This window comes from Trichosurus vulpecula, chromosome 2, assembly GCF_011100635.1.
Source record: "Trichosurus vulpecula isolate mTriVul1 chromosome 2, mTriVul1.pri, whole genome shotgun sequence".
NCBI classification, from domain to species: Eukaryota; Metazoa; Chordata; class Mammalia; order Diprotodontia; family Phalangeridae; genus Trichosurus; species Trichosurus vulpecula.
This window is the reverse complement of record NC_050574.1, coordinates 103,593,928-103,618,016: the sequence shown is the minus strand read 5'-3', so window position 1 is coordinate 103,618,016 and position 24,089 is coordinate 103,593,928. Positions and strand designations below refer to the sequence as shown.

The window sequence follows — 24,089 nt, the reverse complement described above, 5'->3', positions numbered from 1 at the left end:
CTCTCGGTTTGAAAATTTTCTCCATTAAATCATATCAGCAACTCTTCCGTAACCTATAGTCTTACAAAGTTATCTAGAGGTACTGAGTTTTTTTAATTTGCCTGTGTCAAGGAGAAAGTAGGTGTCAGAAACTTCAACATAGGTCTTCCTGGATCCAAGGATGATTCTCTATCCACTATAGTATAGGCAGCCAGAATTACTACTAAGGTTTATTTTTTACAAGCTGACATATACACAACAAACAATTCTATTTCATGGTACTCACTCGTAATCATAACGTAACACTCAATTGCGTATTAAAATATAGCCTGAATAATACTGAGCAATAAAAATCATATTGAGCAAAACATAATTAGCCAAAATATGTAAGCTAAGTTCATATTAGAAAGAAACTAATAATGGCAAAGTTCATGAATCAGACAAAACAAAATAGGCTGGGAGTTAGAAGCCCTGAGGTCAAGACCAGACTCTCTTCCTTGAGGCAAGACCTCATTGGACCTTAATTTCCTTATCTTTAAAATGGAGAAATAATATCTGTACTACCCTGCTTTACTTCCTCGTGAAGAAAAGTATTTTGTAAACTATAGAGTATTATACAAATGTGAACTTTGGTTGTTATATTTGACCTTGTTCTTACATACATCACTCTGCAAGCTCCTCAAGGGCAAGAATTGTTTTGGTTTTCAGATTCGTATTTCCAGTATTTATCACAGGGTCTTCACAAACTTCAATACTTTCATGGATCTGTGATGCCATTGACAAGGACACTTTCTTGATTAGCACAAATTGAACTCTACCTACGTTGCCTCACTCAGTATGTGCAACTCTTAACAATAACCTCCTGTCCACATGCTTCTCAGAGAGACCATCCAACATAGTGAAGGCCTTCCACTAAATTTTGTAATTGACTGCGTATCAACAGAGCATGCAAGCTGTCCATCAATTATCCCTAGCTCATGCTGTATAACCCTAGTAATTCTATCAACTTTTGTCATCATACATGTCTTTAATGATAACCCTTATGCTGTGTCTTCTGCATAATTCATCCTTAGTAATGTGGTACAACCTGCTCAGAGCCACCATGTACCTTGCCACTATCCTTTAGATGATCCACAAATTAATTCTTTTATGATGGCAGTATTGCATAAATTACAGCGATACAGAATTACCACAAAAACATCTATATTATAAAGAGAGATCTTTGTTTCATGGGTAGTTTGGGGTTATTATGAGTACTGCAAAACATCACAAAATCAATCATATCTGTTCCCTCCCCTCTCCAGCCCCTCCTATTCCACTCTGGACTTACTCAATTGTCTATATGAGGTGTCTTTCCAAGGCACATATGTTTGTAAGACAAATGAGCTCTCTGGGGTGTCCATCCAACAGTACATTGTAAATTTGAAAATAGGCATTCTTTATTCACCTGGTCTTTTCTAGAACACAAGTCACTGATGAATGCAGTTTCAAAGATTTTTCCATGTTTGAGAGCTTGATATAGTTAGTATATCAATTGGAAACAGCATACCTAAGAAATCTCTCATATATGAGGAATACCCCTACCATTTGGATGTATTTATAACAGTGACAAACACTTTTAGGGAATATACATCTTACTATTTTATTACTTTTGTGATATTGATACTCAGACGGCCATCCAACAAAGAATTCACTATTACTCCATTTTCCAAGAAATTTTGTATTGTTTTAATGTACACACTGGAGTCAATTTATTAGAGGGAGTGCTATAAAGCAGTATTTGCTCAGTTGAATCAAATGCTTACTATTTAAAATTCAATTTAAAAAATAAGCACAGTGACATCAGTATGTGACATCAACTGCATGTGTTAATCAATTACAGGACTGAAAAGATATGGCTTGCCTGAGAGTAAGGTTTGCAAAAGCTTATCTGTTCCCTTCTAAAACTCTTACCAAAGATGTTCTCAATATTTGCATAGATTATTTTCATAAATAATTAATACATATTAGAAAGAAGGAACACATGTCAGTTGTTATTGGCATTTTATTGGTTACTTTTTCCAATAATAAATTATTATATGCATTATCCAATCTTTGCCATCTACTTCTTTATCATAAAATATGGTATCACAGAATAAAAATCCAGACCTCTTCTGTGAATATTTGGTTTGGCCCACCTTCTCTTCTCTTTTTTATTTACCTAACATTTATACATGTTTATGTGAACACAAGAGGCTCTTAGGTATCTCAGTGGACAGAACAGTAGGACTGAAGACAAAAAGAAATACAGCCTCAGACACTACCTGTGTGACCCTGGGCAAATCATTTAACCTCTTTTTGCCTTAATCCACTGGAGAAGGAAATGGAAAACCACTCCACTATCCTTGCCAAGAAAACCCCTGAACAATATTAGCACACTATGGTCCATGGGGTAATGAAGAGTTGGACATGACTGAATAACAACAAAAGAAACATAAATATGACTTGGTTTCTTAGACTTATACTGATGTTAGAGTAAAATTTTTGGTAGCCAAAATTTCACTGACAAGAAAATGGGTTTGATATAAAAATCTTGATTTTTTTTTACATTTTCTATCTGAATATGAGTCTCCAAATGTGTTGTATCCTTAAGTATCCTCTGGAAAAAAAAGCTGAAATTTCCCCTTCTCTAGCCAGAGCCCAGACCTCCATGATACTTTCCTGCTGACTATTCAACAAAATATGCCCCAACCATCTCTACCTCACCAGAAATCTAAACTCCATCTTTGAATCTGCTGGTTCTTATATGTGATCTTTTGCCTCATCTTGCTAGAACGCAGGGCTCCTCAACATGTCCCTACTATAAGTGCTCTTCTTTCTTTGCCCACAGACTTCAGTACTCTTTGATATGTTGTGTTCCACCATTAAAACGTAAGTTCCTTAAAGGAAGTAAATGTCTGATTTGATTACTCATCATCCCCCTAATACCTAAGTATTTATTTTATACTTTATCTATGTCTCATCAATTTTTCTGAAAACATTGTTCCCTCTGCTGTTTATTACTACTTTATCAGACGATAGTACTGATAATCTCATTTTTTAACCACATTCCTCTGTAAGATTTAACAAATGAATCTAAATTAGCATTGTCTCTACTGCCACATCACTGATTGGCTCAGACAGGTTCCACACTTTTTTTGTCTCATTGTGGAAATTAATTTCCACCAATTAAACTTCCCTAAATTGTGCAGTCTGTGTCAATGTTGGTTTCTTTATTCATTTACCATTGTTTAATGATAATTGTTTGCTTAAATATGTTGGATTGGCATCACCTCAATTGGGTAAGATAGCTTTCTTTCCTTTTAATTTTTTTTTCTAGCTTGCTATTGCTATTGATCTTTGTTCTAACAAGTACATGGTTTGATGACACGGAATCACAAATACAAAAATGCACATTGGTTAAAAATATCATGTCCTATGCCTGGCAATAAGTAAGAAGGAAATAAGCATTTATTAAATATCTACTTTGAGCCAGGAACTATAGTAATCACTTTATAAATATCTCATTTAATCCTCACAACAGTCCTCAGAGATAGGTGCTCTTATTGTCCCCACTTTATCATAGAGGAACTAAGGCAGGTAGGGGTTAAGTGACTTGCCCAGGGTCACAAGTGTCTGAGACCAGATTTGAATTTAGGTCTTCCTGACTCCAGAACCAGAAGTCCATCCACTGAGCCACCTAGCTATCTCTTTAAGTAAACATTTGATAGCCGCTTAGTGGTCATCAATAAGCATTCATTAAAATTGGCTATTTTATGCAAGGCACTATGCCATGCATTGGCAATACACAGACAAAAATCAAAATGACCTTGAGGTCATTCTAAATGGGGAGACATAAAGGTATATATAGAAGACATATACAAACCGAATGGAAGGCAACCTTCTAAGGAAAGGCATTAGAAGCTGGGGGAGCCAGGAAAGGCCTCTCATGCCAAGTGTTGCTTGAACTGAGTTTTGAAGAGAACCAGGAATTCCACAAGGCTGAGCTTTGGATGTTGAGCATTCAAGAATAATGGATGTCATAGAGCAAAGTCATAGAGATGTGAGGAATGTCAAGTGTGTCAGTTTGTTGGACTGTGAAGAGTGATATGTTAAATCAAATCAACAAGCAAGCGCCTACTGTGTACAAGTGACTATGCTAAGTGCTAGAGATACAAAGAGTGGGGGGCGGGGAAGCAATCTTTGATCTCAACAAGGTGACTGAAATGTCAGGAAGGTCCCAAAGTTGTGAAAAGCCTTAAATACCATACAGAACAGTTTATATTGTTATTATAGTAAATTACTTTTGATTGTCTATAAGAATAAAATAAAATCGATTTCACTTTTGTGATGTTGTTTGATACTTACCATTTCCAATATATCCTAATTCTATTCTTAGAAAAAGTATCCACTGTTTATAGGCATACAGACTACAAAGTTTTGGTATCTCTCATTTCTTAGTCTTGAACGATTTTTTTCCAGTATAGTATTTTTTGCCTTCTCCTATGCCACCTTTACATTGAAGCCATTAGTATAATATTGAACAAATTAAATTTTGATATAATTTGAGGCTCCTGATTGAATTCTTTGTAGAATTTATCTGTCTTCGTCCTCTGTAACAAGGGCAAACATATAAGAGGCAATTGGCAATTATATTTGAGTCGGTCTTTTTGCAAATGTTTATAACAAGCACTGCATTTCAAGGTGCCCAAGTATCCCATGACATGCTGTTTCTGGTTCTTTTTGAATATATGACATGCTGCTTCTAGTTCTTTTTTGAATACATGATAAAATATAATTCCATAATTTGCCTCTCCAAAGAGAACCTCTAACACATCTTTCCATCTTCCCATACTCTTTCTTTACATCTTCAAGTTATGCATACAGCAACACTGTCGAGATTGCTGTTTTGGTTACTCCAATAGGACATCAACTCTGATCACTAAATTAGGACATGACCTTTCAATTAGTTAAGTTAGTTTTTAGGGACAGTAAAATTAACAGTTATTCTTAGTACTTTTCCCCCCTTCTCTACTAACATTAAAGTGAAAAGGACCAAGGACCACCTTTTATTCTCTTAGTTTCATAGATTACCGGGACCAAATAATTCACAAAGTGGCTAGACTATTATTAAAGAGTCTCCTCTTGTGCATACCATAGGTGCTTAATTGTTTTTTTTTAAATAAAATTGAAAGTGTTTAAAATTTTTATTTATAAAATATTATTTAAATACCTTGGAACGACACTGAATTATATTAATGAAACAAAAAATTAATATAATCATGAGATCTATTTGCTTGGAGTAACATACAATTAACATCTTATTTCAGTGTCAGTTGATTTTTTTTGATCCTATACTTCTAGAAGTTGGACCAGATGGCTTCCATGGTCCATTCCAACTCTAAATCTATGATACTATGAATATTTGTTGTCCTCAACATCACCTATGTGTTTCTAACCTTAAATCATCGTTCAAGCCACTTCTCATTTCTCATTCTCCCCTCCCTCCAACAATATCTTCAATATTGACTTGTTGAATTCTCGCCCACACTTCAACATTCAGCTAAACCACTCTTCCATGACACTTTTCAATATCTCCTTGCTCAGACCCAAAATGATCTTTCATTTTTATGAAATCGCAGTATTTTTATTATGGCCACTCATATAAGTATATTATTTCATTTGTAAGCTCCTTAAGAGCAGAGACATCCCATTCTTCCTTCCTCCAATCTTAGCACAAAGTATAACAATTGCACATAGTAACTAGAGTAATAATTATGGTAAGATTTTTAGAAATGTTTAATTACAGAATGAATGATATGGTGCTATAGTACATGTAGAAAAAAGACATAAACAGCAGGTTTTTAATGATGCTAGATTCTTTAGCTTTAAATGAGGAAAGTACTTAAAATTTTAAAAAAAAAGTTTAATGTGGTAGAAGAAGTGATAGATTATCAAATCAGAATGCCTGGGTTCTAATCCTAGCTTTGTTACTTACTACCTGAATAACCATGACCAAGTCATTTAACTTTTATCAGCCTCAGTTTCTTCATCTCTAAAATGAAAGTGTTGAACTAGATGATCTTCAACCTTAAATTTATGGGCCTATGAAGAAAAAGGCAGCGTTAAACATAGTTGCTATATTTCATAATTAAATGATTAATAATGGGAAATGGGAAACAGGAAAGAGAAAAAAGTAGTGAATGGCAAACAGAGTCCTGCCAAATAAAAGTCAGTATGTGACAGGAAGAATGCTTATTTCTAAATTATTTTCAATTTTATTATAGTATATTTAGGAGAAATTTCTAGTTATTTGTGGAATACCTAATGTTATTCCATCATGGATAAATTTTCTTTTTAGTTAGAGTAAAAAGTTTATTTTGTTCATCATTCCTTAGACAGTAATTAAACTATCTTAAAATATATCATATATTATAAATTTTAATATTATAAATTAAACATACAATTATAATATAAAATTTATTAGGTAATTATAAAATAGCATAATGTATATAAGACATTATAAGATTTATTTTTATAATTTACATAACAGTAAAATTACTGACTCACAATTTATGTTAAAGGCTTTTATATTTTTTTGTATTTTCCTGTTAATGTTGTATGTCTATGCAACTATCCATCTATATGGGCTCCGTAAGTTAATGGTGTAATGTAACTTTAAAAAAACACTAATGTGACTTTAGTTCCAAATAATAAAATAATGCCCAAAGCCAGGGAGGGGGGATTCATTCCAAAATATCATTTTCGGTCAGATTATATCAATAGTTTTATATTCCATTTGGGGCAGCACATTTTAAAAGGGAGGGGCAGAAAATGGGATACTCCTAGGCAAAGTAGAAATCAGTCAGAGAGGATGACAAGAGTATTGACAGAAGGCATGAGTTCTCATTCCAGTTTGCCATGTGGACTTGTCTAAGCTAGGCTCTGGCCCTCTCTTTGCTCATGGACAAAATAAGGCAAGTAGACTAAATGATCTGCAAGGTTCCTTTTATATCAAAGTTGTTTACTCATGGGCAAAATAAGGTAACTGGACTAAATGATCTCTAAGGTCCCTTTTATATCAAAGTCCTATGATTTTAAACTATATAAAGTACCTTCTGACTCTGAATACTATGAACTTATGATCCTATGCTTAGTTCCATAAAAATAAATTTAAAAAAATATTCCTAATAATTAGAACTATTCAAAAATGAAATAAGCCATCTCATGAGGTATTTGATTCCATTATTTTGTTGATGCGTGGAGCAGAAGTTGGACGACCACTTGTCAGTAATGTTGCTAAAGAGAATCAATGACCTTGAATGTTGCTTCCAACTATGACTCTAAGAATTCAACTATATTTCAATAAATGAGGAATGTTTTCATTGTTATTTTGTTTTGTTTTCTTTACTGGTTGACATAGGTTTTGGCTAAAAAACAAACAAGCCCAGTTTAACATTAAACACCTAGAAGAGGAGACAGGATAAATACTATAAAGATTTGATAGAAAACAGTTAACCACTATATTATAATGATGTTTTGTACATTAAATATGTATATTAACATTCCAGTGAATATAGTATAATCGATGTTCTCTTCTTGCTTATAATGATTCTTAATCATATTTCAAGGGGAAAATGGCCTATGCTTCCTGAAAACAAAAATTTTTTATCCATTAAGTATTACATGATATACTATTTTCATACTTTTGTTTAAAGAAAAATATAATGGTTTCTGACAATTTTAGTTTACCTTGCCTCTAGCATGAGGCCTTTTTTCTTCAAAGAATTTAGAATAAAACTCCACTACTCAAATCCCATAAGAATAGTTCCACTTTTATATAAATGCATAATGTATTTTACTTGTTGAGAAACATTATTGAGGAGTCATCTGATCTCCCCAAACTCAAAATAGTTTTTTTCCCCTTCCATTCAGATCTATACTTAAAATATATACAGGTTTGAGCAGAAGTAGTTCTCTAAGACTATAAGTTACAGATAACTTGCCTACCTATAAAAAGGACTTTCCATGCTAGACATTCCCAAAATAGATTAATTAAAGATGTAGGTTAAAAACATTTGGCAAAATCTGCCATTTTAGTTAGTTCATGTCAAAAAAAAATGTGATAGTCTAATGTAAAAAGAATTAGGTTAACATTTTATAGAGCTAGGCTACAGTCTTGCATTCCCCACTGAATAAGTGAGGAAATTCTGAAAAGCCACATGCTTAGGCTCGCTCATGCATGTGTGATACCTATCACTTTCTGCTTCAAAAGATAAATGTGATACCATAGGTCAAAAGGTCAATCAGAATTTTGGGAAGAACAAAGGAAGATTACCTTAAGTTATTATTCAGAATTCTATATTGTCCCAGGATTAAATCAAAATCAATATCAAAGATTTAGAGCTAGAAGAAACCTGAGAAATCATCTACTCATAAAATCTCATTTTACAAAGAAGGAAACTAAGGCCATGCGTGGTTGTGATTAGCCCAAATTCATACAGATAGAAGAAGAAATACAGTCAAAAGAAATCAAAGCTAAGACTTCTGGTTCCAAATTTCCTACACTCTCCACTGCATTATTATATTTTCTTAAGAGAAAAAAAAGTTACACTTTAAAGTGATACAGAATAGATTTTTAAGTCATTAAAGAAATGAATTTATGTTTGTCTTCTTCCTCCAACCACTTTACTCTGCTATCACCCAGAAAAAGCCCTACCACCAGATGTTCCAGGTAAAGTAATAAAGGACTCAAGGGAACAATTATATATGATATGAAGAATTTTATTTCTGCTTTTATAACAACTCTCATCGTGGAAAGTACAAGCCACGTATACAGGGTGTCCCAAACATCATAGTGCAGTTTTTAGTTATTAAAGTTTAAAACTGCACTAAGACATTTGGTACACCCTATCATAATATTGGGGTTTCTTAGGAAGGTGAAGAGGGGAAAAAAGATTTCTGTGTTCTTCAAACAACCAAAAAATGACTATGTGTGTAAAAAGACTTACCCCGAAGTAAGTTATGTATAGTAAAACCACATCTTTTATAGAACTGAAAAAACGCAACAGATCAAATTAATTACAAAGATAGTAGAAACATATACGTGTCTAGACCTGTGAGTTCATTGATGTAGACTGTTCAAAATATAAAAATTGTCCCTCCTAAGGCAGCTTGACTGGCAGTTGGTTAATTTAAGAGAGCTGCCTGGGGCAACGAAAGGTGAAGTGATTTGTTCATGTTATACTACATATATGTGTCTGAAAGAATTTGAATCCAGATCTTCCTAACCCCAAGGCTAGATCTCTATTTACTATACTACCTCTCAGATCAATACAAGACTCAAGGGATTAACACAAATCTGTGTGTGTGCATGTGTATGTGGGTATGTGTATCTATTATTCAATAGAAATGAATGAGGGACCCAGAAGGAAGCATCACTTTGATTTTAAGTTTGGAAAATCTGTATGAATACACACACACACACACATACACACACACACGCACACGTGTGTGTGTAGGTATCTATGCACATATGTGTACATATGCCTATACACACATTGTAGTCTGATTTGTATTTTCCCCTACTAAGCTCCTTGAAGACAGAGACTGTGCCATTTTTCAATTTATACTTAGCACCAAGAATAATGCCTCATATTCATCTGTAAAATGAGGAGGTTGGACTGAATATTCTCTAATGTTCATATAGATCTAAAAGCTTATGATTCTAAGATACAGTCTACCAGAAAACACAGAATCAAAGAATTTCACAATTGGAAAGGATCTTGGCAGCCATTTGGTCTCATTCATGCCTGAAAAAGAATCCCTACTATACCAAGTCCAACAAATGTTCAATCAGACTGTATTTAAGACCTCCAAAGAAGAGAAAATCTACTGTTTCCCAAGACATCTCATTTCACTTTGAGATAGATGTATTTCTTACAGCATCAGGCTTAAATTTGCCACTTTGCCACCATCACCCACTGCTCTTAGTGGGGCCCCGCAGAGCAAATCATATCTTTCTCTTTTATGACAGTCCTTCAAATACTTGAAGACATCTCACATCTTCCATAACTCTCCTATTCTCTATATTAACTGCCCTCAGCTACTTTAACTGAACTTCCTTGAGCTAAGGACTCACCATTATGGCTCCCTAATGCTGGACCATCTTCTGCTCATCAACAGCCTTCCTGGATTGTGATGCCCAGACCTGAACAAAGAACTCCATATGTGGAATATTATACTTAATTGGTGTGTTATGCTTAATAAATGTTTATTTACTTGAATTATCAAGTTAGTAAAGTAACAACAACTTAAGCCATTGGCAATCACTAAATTTAAGATCTGAGGGCAGATTGGTCACTTTCTAATGCTACCTCCTAGTTTCCTTTCGGGTAAAATCTCATATCTACACGAAGCCTATCCCAAGCAGCCTTCCTTCTAGTGTTTTCCCTCTGTTGATTATCTCCAATTTATCCAGTATACATCTTGTTGGTACATAGTTATTTACATGTTGTCTCTGCCATTACATTGTGAGCTCCATGAGAATAGGAACTATCTATTGACTTTGTATTCCTAGTGCTTAGGACAGGGCTTGACACACAGTAGGTGTTGTTGAAAGTTTACTGACTGACTTCTCTGAAGGTTAATGAAAACAACATGCCACAAATGTAACTTCTTTACCGATTTTTTTCCATATTCCATGAACATGCTAACACAACACATTTCTGTCTAGGACTGAAGGAGCTAGTGCTTGACAGGCAACTCATTGCATAACTTCATTAAAATTCATTGAAATTTTGAGATTTGCAGCCTTAATACCCTCTTCTATTATCTGCTGATTTATTGTGTAGTAAACAAGGCAGTTTGACTGTTGTTTTCCTTGTTCTGCTTGTCATAATCTCTTCATAAAAATGTTCTTCAATGAGAATAAGACCATGGAAATTTTGTACTTTCTAAAGTATATTTGTGATAGATCTCTAGTTTGGGAATTTGTTGTTATTATTGTTTTAAGTCTTATAGAAATATTTGGGAGTAAAAATGCATATAAATGGAATAATGTAATTGATTAGGTTCCATTACAAAGTCATAAATTTTAAAGAACACAAATTCCAAAATAGAAATGGTGAGCTATCTTTTCACCTTCTTTTTGTTTTATTTTAGTTGCACTAGATTTCATTGTAAAAACCAAAGAACTGATTCAATTTTAAGAAAACTAAATTTGACATTAAAAAATTCATCACCTATATTGAACTATAGCCCCATGAAATAGAGGGAAGGAAGGAAGGAAGACAGGAAGGAAGGAAGGAAAGAAGGAAGGAAGGAAGGAAAGAATGAAGGGAGGAAAGGAGGGAGGGAGGAAGGAAGGAAGGAAGGAAGGAAGGAAGCAAGGAAGGAAGGAAAGAAGGAAGGAATGAAGGAACAAAGGAACAAAGGAAGAAGAAAAGAAAGAAAATGAACATTTAAATAGAACTTCGAGGTTTGCAAAGCAGTTCATATATATCATCTCATTTGAAACCGATAACTGATAAAAATTAACCCTCAATCATGTATCATTAGCCAATTCTTATCTTTTCCATATGCCAGTAAAGACTTGCTATAATTTAAAGAAAAGATATAAAAATTTTAATTTTAATTCTTTTAATCATTGGTAAGACCCAGACTTGGGAGCTTCTAATGCATGGGATTCTTAACCTTGGTTCTGTGAGCTTTTTTAATACATATTTTGGCAACCATAGTATTTCAATATAATTGATTTCCTATGTAATCCTATGTATTTTATTTTGTGCTTTTAAAAATAATATTCTGAGAAAGGGTCCAAATGCTTCACCAACTGCCAAAGGGGTCTATGATAGAAAAAGTTAAGAACCTCTGCAAGCAGGATTCTGTGTTAAGAAAAACCGGATTCTCTTGAGTTATTCCTTACATCCATTTTTGCTCAAACCTATAATAAAGTCATCAGATCCAGATGAGAGAAATTATGAATATTTACAAGCCATGATGTCTAAATAGTTTTTTTCCCTCTACAATTGTATTTTCTATTTTCAATTTAGCTGAGCTTCATACATTCCCTAACCCAAGTTCACCTCTTGAACCCATCAGCCTGATAGGCCAGCAGTATGTATGTTTCCATAATGTCTTTGTTTATGAGAGCTGTCCATATGATGAAGCCATCTCTTTAGGGGTTTCTATTGCATTCCTGCTGGCTAAAGGACTAAGTGAGCTTAGAAGCATAACAACAGATACCCTTTCCTATTAGAAAAATAGTTCAACTAGAACATGAATCTTACTTGATGAGGAACTCTTACTAGCAGTCATCATAAGAGAAAAGGAATTCTGCTTGAAAATAATCTTCCTATGATAAGAGAGGATCAGAGAAGTCAAGGAGGGTCTGCATAAGAAATGGCTGAAATGCTCCCTATGACTGTTGAGTACACTGCCATGCGAGGACTCTATTTGAACTTGTTTTCAGCTTGTCCTTCCTGACTTCTCAGTCAAACCTTTTGCCTCTGTCTTTCCAAAACCGTCACATTCTTTTTTCTCTCATTTAAATTTTGAAAATGTAATCATTGCCTGAGCCACATTCCCAGGATGCCATCAGTGAGAGTGTTGAATGCTGGTATGATTACAGAAGCGAAGGTGCCATCTCTCATTTGTGATACATTCCCTAGTCAACTCTCTTCAAAGGAACCAGGGTTGAGCTGTCCAATTGGTGCTTTATAACGTTTATAATTGCTTTTCCCCTCCAATATCCCTTTAGGAGTCTGGTGAGGATTGAGTCACATCATTTCTTCTAGAAATGAGCATGGATGTGTTTTATTCCCTGGACAGAAGCTTAGATGGGTAAGTCCAGCTATAGATCTGAAAGCTGGATATTAGAGCTCTATTTTTTAGAACTGAATTCTGAAGCAATCTACATTTCATTAGGTACACAAATGCTACCCTCTCTGAAAAGTTCAATAAAAATCAGCAGGAACAAGTGAATTGGGGGTGAGGAAAGAGAGACTTTTTGCTACCTGCTTTTAGGTAGTGGGTGAGGAAGGAGATTCATTTGTATACCCCAAGATTAGAATTTACAGTACAAATTTTAATGATTATCCAAAGTTAGAATAATTACCAACCATTCAAAGCCTGTCTTTTTGATCTGGTGAGGATTTTCGTGTGTGTGTGTGTGTGTGTGTGTGTGTGTGTGTGTGTGTGTGTGTGAAATTACTTTGCTGAAAACAAATACCAAACAGAGTGTGGCTTTAACAGATATCTGCTTTTTTGATGTCTAAATTGTGTTTTTCTCTCTTCTGTGGAAAATATGTATAAAATAATATACTGTAACGGTCTACTGAATCACAGGGACACAAATCTAGCACTGGAAAGGCTCTCAAAGGTCATATAATACAACTTCTTTATTTTACCAATGAACAAACAGGTCCAAAGAAGGTAAATGACTTGTCCAATGTGGCACAGGTAGTAAGTTTCAAAGAAGCAGATCATATGCAGACTCAATGCTCCTTACATAGCACTATGAACTGAAGGTCACAAAAATAGAAATGAGGTTAAATATATATAATGTGCAGTAATGTAAGCTTAAAGAGAAAAGAATGGCAAGAAATAAGCTGGCTATACCAGGGTAACATGTCAAATGGCATGAATGCTAGATTTAGAGTCAAAGGTCCTGGGTTCAGTCTCAGCATGCCATTTACTATGTGTACAACCTCGGGAAAGTCACTTAACCTGGGTAGGCCTCTACTTTCTCACCTCTGAAAGGAGGGGGATGACCAAACAGCCTCTGAGGTCCCTCTCAGCTCTAAATCTGTTATTGTGTGATTCTAAGAAGGACTGTAGACCAGCAAATAAAAAATTATCAGGTCCTGAGTAATGGAAAATAAATTATAGAAAGCAAAAGCATACGCTCCCTGAATCAGTCTGCCTAAAGATAGGCAGCAATAAGCCTCTCCATTATCTCATTCATGAAGCCTAACACAGTGTGGGTTCCACAAAAGCCCAGGAACCCAGCAGCCAATGCTGGAGAGAAATTTCCTTGTGACACTTTCCATCTTTTCAGCACTTTCAGACCATAAACTATATAACTGAACTTGGCTCTTCTAGCTTAAGCATGTTCATGTTTTACCACCATTATAAAAACATGAAAAATGGTAGCTCAAAGAACCTTGCAGTAGATGAAGGGATCCAATTGATGGTTTGAACTTCCCAGACACCAATACCTACTCTAAACCTCTAATCTATTCTCTATGTATCTTCTTGTTTATATCATATCTCCCCTACTGGAATATAAACTCCTTAGGGCAGGGACAATTTTTGCTTTTGTTTTTAAATTCGCAGTACTTAGCCCAAAGAAAATGGATATTGATTTATTGCACTAGAGGACAGAAAAGGGGCCAACTCATATTGGTAGTGTAAGTTTCCTCATTCAAAAATTCCTTACATCAGTGAAATCACAGGTCCAGTTTCTATTCACTTACCCCATGAGGTTGTTGTGTGAGTGAGTATCAAATTGGAAAGTGAATGTTTATATTAGAAAAACAAAATATATCAATAAATGAATGTAAAGCACTTTTCAAACCTTCAAAGTACTTTATAACTCTTAGACATTATATATAAGCAGCTCCCTAAGACTAAAGTTACACAGCAGGTGCCAGTCTCCATATGAAATGGGAATTTCCTTCCCTAACATTTCCCACGCCAAGGAAATCTCAAGTCCAGACCATAAACAAGCAATTGTTATTATGTACCCTGAATAAGTAAAGTAAGTACATTGACTAGCCAAGCTTAAGCTCCCTCAAATCATAGTAACATAGAACATTGGAAGGACCACTTTGGAAGGAACTTAAAAGTTATCTACTCTAAACACTTAGAAGTTCTTAGTCCTTTTTTGGAAGCCTGGCATAGCTTAATTTTACTGTGGTCTGTTACTTATATTCATAATTGATTAGACTGCCTCTACTATCTTCCCTCAAGTCTCCTTACTGCCAGGCTATACATCCCACTTCCTTCAACTGAAGAATCAATCACTCAACACTCGTTAAACATCTATGTGCTAGGCACTGTGCTGAGGGCTGGATCCTCATACCTCATGGCCTCGAGGCCTTTGCCCATCTGGTTTACCTCCCCTAAATGTTTCTAACTTATTAACCTTCTTCCTGAATTATGATGCACAGAAATGAAAAAGTAGTCTACATGTGAATCAGAGTACTGAGGGGCTATCATTCATATTTTTGGACACAATCCTGATGAATAAGGCGATAAAAGTAGGTAGTTGACACAGTAGATAGAAAACTAGGCATGGAATTAGGAAGACCTGAGTTCAAATTTGGTCTCAGTTATTTACTAGCTGTATGACCTTGGGCAAGTCACTGGACTTGTATTTGCCTCAGTTTCCTCATCTATGAGATGAGGATAATAATAACATCTCTACCTCTCAGGTTTGTTGTGAGGGTTAAATGTGAAAATATCTATAAAGCTATATAAATGCTAGATAGATATCATATATATAAATAAATTGATATATGTTAATATATATCATATATATGTTGATATATATCTATGTAAATCAAGATTACATTAGCTTTTTAAGCTGATAATTCATAACTAATCATCTTAAATAACTTGTCTGCAATTTGTGTCACTGTCGGGTAAACATTAAACCCTTCCTCTATACAAAGGGCCCTTAACTGTTTAAAAATATTTTGATAACTATATTCCAATGTAATCTGTTTCCTTCGTAATCTTATGTACTTTATCTTATACATTTAAGAAAATTATTCTGAGAAGGAATTCATAGGTTTCTGTCAAAATTGCCTCTGACATAAACAAAGCTTGAGAACATCTGCTCTAGATTCACTTTTCATACTTGGTTTCAGTGACACAACAACCTTATGGCTCTCCTCCCACTGCTCTGACCACCTTACCACCTCTGCTTCTAATCCTCTAATTACATGTTCCCCAAAGCTGTTTTCATTTCTCTTAGCTTTTCCCCCATATGCTCCATTGGTGTTTTCATCTGTTTTCATAGATTTAACTATGGCTTTGCATAACACTGCTGAATCCATATAACTCTATCCAAACCACCTACTTCTCTCTAGCTCCGGTTCAGAATCTCCATCAACTTGATGTCCATACATGACTGTACCAGAGATATTACTACTGATCATCATCATAGTAATAATAATGCTGAGTATTTATATACTGCTTTGATGGCTACAAAGTGCTTTGCAATTTACAGCTAAGGAAACAAGCTGAGTGACATTAAATGACTTACACAGGGTCACACAACTAGTAAGTGTCTATAACGAGATTTGAACGATGTCTTCCTGACTCTAAGTCCAGTACCCTACCTACTACACCATATCACTGCTGATCCTTTGTGAAACTCAAATTCCAGAGACTACCTCCAAATGAAATTCAATTTCTAAATGTCCAAAACTGAACCCTTCCTCTTTTACCCTAAAGTGGCCCTTTATCCTAATTTTTGTGCTAACATGTAAACGTTATTATCATTTTCCTATGTTGCTAGGCTACAAATCTCTAAGTCGTTTAACTGTTCTCACTTCACCAATTAGATACTGTCAATGGCCAAGTCAGTCTTGGTAATCCCACTCTTGCAATATCTCTTATATCTATCCCTTCTTTATTCCAACTAACACCACTCTTAATTCATTTCCTCATCTCATTATACTCAGATTGTTAAAATCACCTTCAAACTGCCTCTAGTTTCTCCCCATTCCAATTCATCCTATACATTGAAGATTACACCAGAGCACTCAGTATACATATATATACATATATATGTATGTATGTATGTATATTTCCGATTACTTTACTACTCAAAAGCATGGCTCCTCACTTCCTAATGAATTAACTCTAAATACTGTCTTAGAGTGTTGACAAGGACTCTATAATCAGGTTTCAGCCTATGGGAGACAGTAAGCAGCAAATATCAAGAGAAATGATATCTAGTCCAAACTCAGTTAGTAGCTAACCTTTTCACCTTGAAGAAGTCACTAAAATGTTCTTAGTTTCCCCGTTTATAAATTGAGAAGATTGTATCAGACAAAAAGATCTATTATGCTACTTTCCCACCCATATCAAATAATATTCCCTTCACAAGTTTTATGATCATGCCAAATGAGACGATTCTTCATTCCCAAAAGTCAACCTACCCATTTCATACCATCGTGCACTGTCATGACAGCTTTTATTCTTGAAACAAACTAACACATTCCCCAATAACCACCTGTTGAAATACCATTCATCTTTTAAGGCCCAGATTTATTGCCACTTTCTTCATAAATCTGCCATTATCAACAAACCTTTAATTTGTAAGGAATCTCACCTTTCCTATGTGTATATATTATCTTACTTTGTATTGGCAGTATTTATATTCATACCTTATCTTGCTGATGGCAGGTATTCTATATCAACCATCTTTGTATCACTCAAACTGTTTTAATATTTAATAGATATATAAGAAAAGTCTAAGGAATTAAACTGTTGCTTTTCCTTTATTCATTAAGTACATAACCTGGCATACCAGAAAAGGCTGGATCAAAAATTTCCAAACCAAAAAATACGAGATATTTATTTCCTGACATCTTTAGATTTATTCAAAGAAGTCTGTTCATCAATATTCTATTTTATGACTAATAGCACCAGACTTGACAATTCTTGAGAATGATATGGAATATACATCTTCTGTACATGTTGCTTGTAAAGGTCCTAATACACCATATGAGAGGTAGTATTGATATAATGAAATATATGAAGCCACCAGAAGAATAAGGGAAAGCTTTGAGGGTGGTGAGGAAACTCAAAATTATGCCATGCAAAAACAAGTTAAAGGAACTAGGAATGTTGAAAAATCTGAATATTTTTATTTGAGAAAAGACTTATAAAGAAACATGTTTCTAGTATTTAAGTGGTTGTCATATTGAAGGGGGATGAGATATCTGCTTGATTCCAGAAAGCAAATCTAGGAGCAATGGGTAGACTTCCAGAGAGGCAGAATAGTTCAATAAACTAAAAACTTCATAATAGTTGGAGCTTTCCCAAAACGGAATGGGATATCTTTTATAAATAGTGAGTTCTCCATTGTTACATTGCTGATGGAGTTGAGAACTGATCCAGCCATTCTGGAGAGCAATTTTGAACTATGCCCAAAGGGCTATAAAAATGTTCATACCCTTTGACCCAGCAATACCACTTCTAGGGCTGTATCCCAAAGAGATCACACAAGCGGGAAAAGGACCCATATGCACAAAAATATTCATAGCAGCTCTTTTTGTAGTAGCTAAGAATTGGAAATCAAGGGGATGCCCATCACTTGGGGAATGGCTGAACAAGCTGTGGTATATGAAAGTAATAGAATACTATTGTGCCATAAGAAATGGGGATGATACGGACTTCATAACAACCTGGAAAAACCTACACGACATAATGCTGAGTGAGCGGAGCAGAGCCAGGAGAACATTATACACAACCACAGATATATGGATTCTGTAAGGACCACCCTGACATACTTCGCTCTTCTCAGCAATACAAGGTGCAAAGACAACTCCAAAGAATTCACTATGGAGAATGCTATCTACATCCAGAGAAAGAACTGTGAAATATGAATGCAGACTGAGGCACACTTTATGCTCGCCTTTTTTTCCCTTTTTTTCCTCTCTTTGTTTTTGTTTTTGGGGGTTTTTTTTGGTTCTGTTTCTTCTTTCTCATGATTTACTCCATTGGTCATAATTCTTCTTCACAACTTGACTAGTGTGTAAATAAGTTGAATGCGAAGTTATACGCAGAAGATATATCAGATTCCATGCCATCTTGGGGAGGGAGGAGGGAAGGGGGAGAAGAAAATCTGGAACTCAAAATTATGTAGAACTGAGTGTTGTAAACTAAAAATAAAATAAAATAAAATAAAATACCACTACTAGGTTTGTGTCTCAAAAGAGACAAAAATCAAAAAAGAAAAGGACCTATATGTACAAATACATATATATATAGCAGCTCTTTCCTGGTATAAAAGAATTGGAAATTGAGGGGATGCCCATCAATTGGGAAATGGCTAAACAAATTGTGTTTTGTGACTGTGAGGGATATTATTATGTTATAAGAAATGATGAGCAGGATGGTCTCAGAAAAACCTGGAAATACAGAAGCTGATGCAAAGTAACATATACTGTTTATAAAGTAATAGCAGTATTGTAAGATGTGAATGACTTAGCTATTCTCAGCAATAAAATGATCTGAGACCAAAAAATAAAATAAAATAAAATAAAATAAAATAAAATAAAATAAAATAAAATAAAATAAAATAAAATAAATAAATAGTGAGTTCTCTGTCACTGGAGTTCTTCAAGTAGAAGCTGAAATATCACTTGTTTAAAATTCCATAGAGGGAATTCATGCTTCAGGTATAGGCTAGAATAGATGTCCATTCATGGGATTCTATGATTCTACAAGTTTTCTTTTTTTTTTGTTTTTTTCCTAGTGTACTAATAAATTTGTACCTGTTCCATCCCATTTCTCTCAAAATCAATGGCAAATATTTCTAATTTAGCTAGCAGAAGTCAAGGGGGCACTATATATCCAAACCCACCTTGGAACCAAATATGGAGCCTAGAGCAAAAGAAAGATAACTGATGTACCTAACGGAAGAACTCAGGAAGTATATGTTCTAATCAATCCCTCAACAAACATTTATTAAGCATGCACTACGTGGCAAGCACTGTTCTCCAAGTAAACATCAGAAACATGACAAGAATATTTTTCACATTTAATTTCAAGACTCTGCAATTTATTATTTGGTCTTTACTCCTCTGGAACTTTCTATTGTTTGTTAAATATCACTGGCTTTAAGAATTACAGATTCCTTGGCTCTCTTTATAGCTGTTCTGGCCCCTGGGCATTTCTAAACTACAAAATATTCCTTACTCTATCATTAGCAATTCTACAGCTGTCAAGAGTTATACAGTTTCTTGAAGTATAAATACTAACTTACCCATGCCAAGCTCTTAGCTTTTCCATTAGCGCAGGAATTATTGGGCTAAATCCATATGGGACCCTGAGACCCCATAAAGTACACAGGAGAAACATCCCTAAAATTTCATTTTCATACACTTTGCAGCTGGTTCCTTTCCAATTTTCTGAGTGACAAATGGAACAATTTTTCTTCTTGATTCTTTGACACCACCCTTATTTTCAAGGCTCAAAAAGACTGCTACCACTTCCCATGAGGCAGCTTCAACAGAGCTGTCTCTCAATGCAATTCTTGCAGGCATTCAGCATTTTTAAATATGCCTTCATGTTCATCACTGCCACATATGAAATCATGTATGTGTGCTCCATAACATGAAGACAGAGTGAAGTTTGTTCAGTCTAAATTCCTTCCTTCTCTGCTCCTGTTCCTTGAGAGTGGGACTGGGGAAAATCTAGGCTTTTATTTCTGTTTTGCTTACCCTGAGACATGCAACATCAGCAGTATGTAGAAGACGAAGAAGAGATTGTGGGTATACCAGAAGATGTCATAATTGGAAACCCTGCAAAACAAATGTTTGTATTTAGTGCTACTTACATATATTCTATTCCACCTAAAAGGCATATGCATGGTTCTACAAATATGACACTCTATAAGATGCCAAAGAATGGAGTGAATCCTAGATTTAATCTATTCATATCAAAGTGTGGCTAATGCATTCAACAGCACAGAGAAAACTGAAATCAATTACAACTGATGGTTTATCTGCTTAAAGCTATCCAGGATGTTACAACAATAAGTATAAATGTAACTAAAATAAATGCTGCTGTTAGATGTGCTGATAACGTAAGAGGAAGGAATTGGAAACTGAAACTGCCAATAAAATCAGTATATCTACTCTTTATCTGTATGCATGTTTACTGTCTTTTCTTTTTCCCTACTTTATGATTTTTTTTAAACTCTGTAACATGTTAAGTTGTTTCAGTTGTATCTGACTCTTCATGACCCCATTTGGATTTTCTTGGCAAAGATAGTGGAGTGGTTTACCACTTTCTTCTCCAGATCATTTTACATATGAGGAAACTGTAGCTAACAGGATTAAATGACTTGCCCAGGGTCACACATCTATTACATGTCTAAGGCTAGATTTGAACTCAGATCTTCCTGACTCCAAGCCTGGCACTCTATCCACTGTGCCCCCTAGCTACCAATACTGTTTAACATAGCCAATGAAATTACAGTGACATTTTATTTCAAAGAGGAAATTGAGAAAGGAGCCAGTCTTGAGTACAAAAGACCTTAGAGCCAAAGGGTATTCTAAGGCATGTTTGGATTAAATTACATAACATATGAACACAATAGGGAACATTCTGAAAGGGCAAAATGAGAAACTGTATAGTTACTTGAAAGAAAGAAAAGAAAAACAAGGATCTGCCTGTGCTGGGAAGATAAATCACCTATGGTAGGATATAAGCAAATTTAAGAGATGGAAGTAACATCAAAGGACATCTATTCCAAATTCCTCCTTTTACAAATGAGGAAATGGAGGTTTAAAGACTTGTCCAAGGTCACACAGATAGTAAATTGCCAGAAGCAGGATTTGAACCTAGGTCCCATATTTCCAAGTCCAGCACTTTTTCCAGTATACTGTACTATCTTACCAAATTGGGAAGGACCTTAATATTTAGGGCAAAATAAGTCCTACAAGGAGATGTGAATTAGCCTAGAAAATAAAGACTGATTCTACTAATATGATAAAACAATGAAACATAGGGAGAAACAAAAACCACATTATTCAATTATATCTTTGCCATATCTAGTGCCTAGTAATAGAGGATGATGAATAAATGCTTGTTCATTTATAAACAATTCTTTTTCCATATAGAGGGTCAGTACACATTGAATAAAATAAAGAAGTAAAAAGGAGTTAGATATATAGGATCATTAGAATATTTAGTGAACATACAAAAATGTCAGACAATGGCATATGGTAAGGTCCACAAATACAGTGATTATAGATTATTTTTAAAATACATAATTTGAAATTAAATGGGAAGATATGTGACTCTAACAGCACAGTGGCTTATGCTAGGGAAACTACATCCACCAATACAGATTATAAACATCTGCAGAAAGCAGATAAGTCTTAAAGTGTTGCCCAAAGGCATGTCTAAGTTAAACTCCTATCAGGGTGACTTCCATGAGATTCTATTCATCAATGTCCTTTCAGTACAAGTATTCAGCCAATTATCAATCTGCCTAAATATATATCAGAATGCAACCCACCTTTCTCCATCTTGTACAGAAAAATATTATATGAGACTCTGCAAATAGCTGTTTCATTTCTAGATCACCTAAGTTTTAGCATTTCCATGATTTGGTCTAGTGATGCTACCAAAAATAAAAATAAAGGAAATATGACTATATGGGCATAACTGTCTTATTGAACCTATGACAACTACTAGTTATCACCCCTTCGATTTTTATGCCAATTTTAAATGGCATCAAAGATTTAATAATGTGTTCTGTATTTTTACTAGGAATTGAACTGTAACTTGCATAATCTTAATTTTCCCATTTAAAGAACTGGGATCTCCAACTATCTAGTACTTTTCACTTTCTCCATAATTCCTCCAAGATTTCCAACTGCAGGTCAGTCAATTCACAAGCATCTATTAAGTAACTACTACATGTCAGACACTGTGCTGAGGGCTAGGGATACAAACAAAGATAAAAAAGTCCCTGCTGTGAAAGAGTTCATAGTCACATGGAAGAGATAACATGCAAATAATTATGTACAAACAAGACATAGACAAGATAAATTGACAATCTCCAATTGGAGATTGAGGACTGGGAAATGTTTCATGCGGAGAATGGAATTTCAGCTGAGATCTGAAAGTAGCCAGGGAATTCAGGAGGCAGAGATGAGGAGGGAGAGAGTTCCAGGCATGAGGAACAACCAGTGAAAATTTCTAGAGTCAAAAGATGAATTGTCTTGTTCAAGAAGAAGTAGGGACTAGTGTCACTGGATCCAAATGTATGTGAAGGAAAGTAAGGTGTGAGCACACTGGAAAAGTAGGAAGGGGAAGGTTCTGAAGGGCTTTAAAAGGCAACCAGGACATTATATTTGATTCTAGAGACAAGAGGGAACCACTGGAGTTGACTGAGTAGGGGACTGTGGGGAGGAATGGACGAAAAGTTAACAGTCAAATCTGCACGTTAGCAAGATCAGTTTGAAAGCTGAGTGAAAGACGGACCAACTTGGGGAGACCGTTGAGTCAAGAAGACCAACCAATAGGCCATCGCAACAGTCTAAGCATGAGGTCAGGAGGGCCTTCACAAGGATGGTAGCAGTGTAAAAGAAGGGGGCATATATGAGAGTTGTTACAAAGGTAAAAACAAGATGACAACTGATTAGACAGCAAGGGTGAGAGAGTGTGAGAAGACAAAGGATCCTATCTAAATTCAGGCCTGGTTGATGACGTTAGGGAAGTAAGGAAGAACTATGATCTACCAGATTTTTCAGATCTTTGGGATATATATCAACTGGGCCTAAATGGTTAAAGAGACAGCTCACACGAGGGAAAGAGTGTAAGCTTCAGAAGACCTGGGGTCAAATCTTGCCTCTGGTACTTAATAGATATGTGCTCTTAACTCACTTAACATTCATGGATCTCAATTCCCTCATAATAAATCAAGGAGGTTGGACTGGGCACCTGTGAGACCCCTTCCTGCTCTAGCCCTTTGATTCTGAGTCATGATTAACTGGGTATTCTTTGACTCTCTTTGGCTTCCTTGGGCTTCATTTCCCTATGAACCTTTTTATTATTCCCTTAAGTCTGAGGACTGCCCATCTCAGTAGAGAAGCTAGGAGCAAAATAGGACAACAAGGTATTCTAATTTCTCTTTCTCATCTGTTAACATTACATATTACACACCAAGGAGTGGGCCTATCCGTTTCTTGTTCTTCTTACTTAACACATATCATAAAGTCTTTTTTTAAGCTCTAGCCATTCTTCTACCAAACCCTAACTTACTCAGGTTTTATTAGCCTTCTTAAGATTTGAAAATCTTGTTTTTACATTTTTCTAGCAAGAAATAAGGAAGA

At 35.2% G+C, this 24,089-nt stretch overlaps 1 protein-coding gene across 2 annotated transcripts in view; it reads right to left on the bottom strand.

Moving 5' to 3' along the window:
• NOX4 (NADPH oxidase 4) overlaps window positions 1–24,089 on the bottom strand; it is a 246,095-nt gene that overhangs the window by 155,662 nt on the left and 66,344 nt on the right. For both annotated transcript variants that reach the window (XM_036745642.1, XM_036745643.1), the window contains exon 8: window positions 20,463–20,543. In XM_036745642.1, coding sequence (XP_036601537.1) covers window positions 20,463–20,543 — 81 coding nt within the window. The remainder of the gene's footprint in view (window positions 1–20,462; window positions 20,544–24,089) is intronic.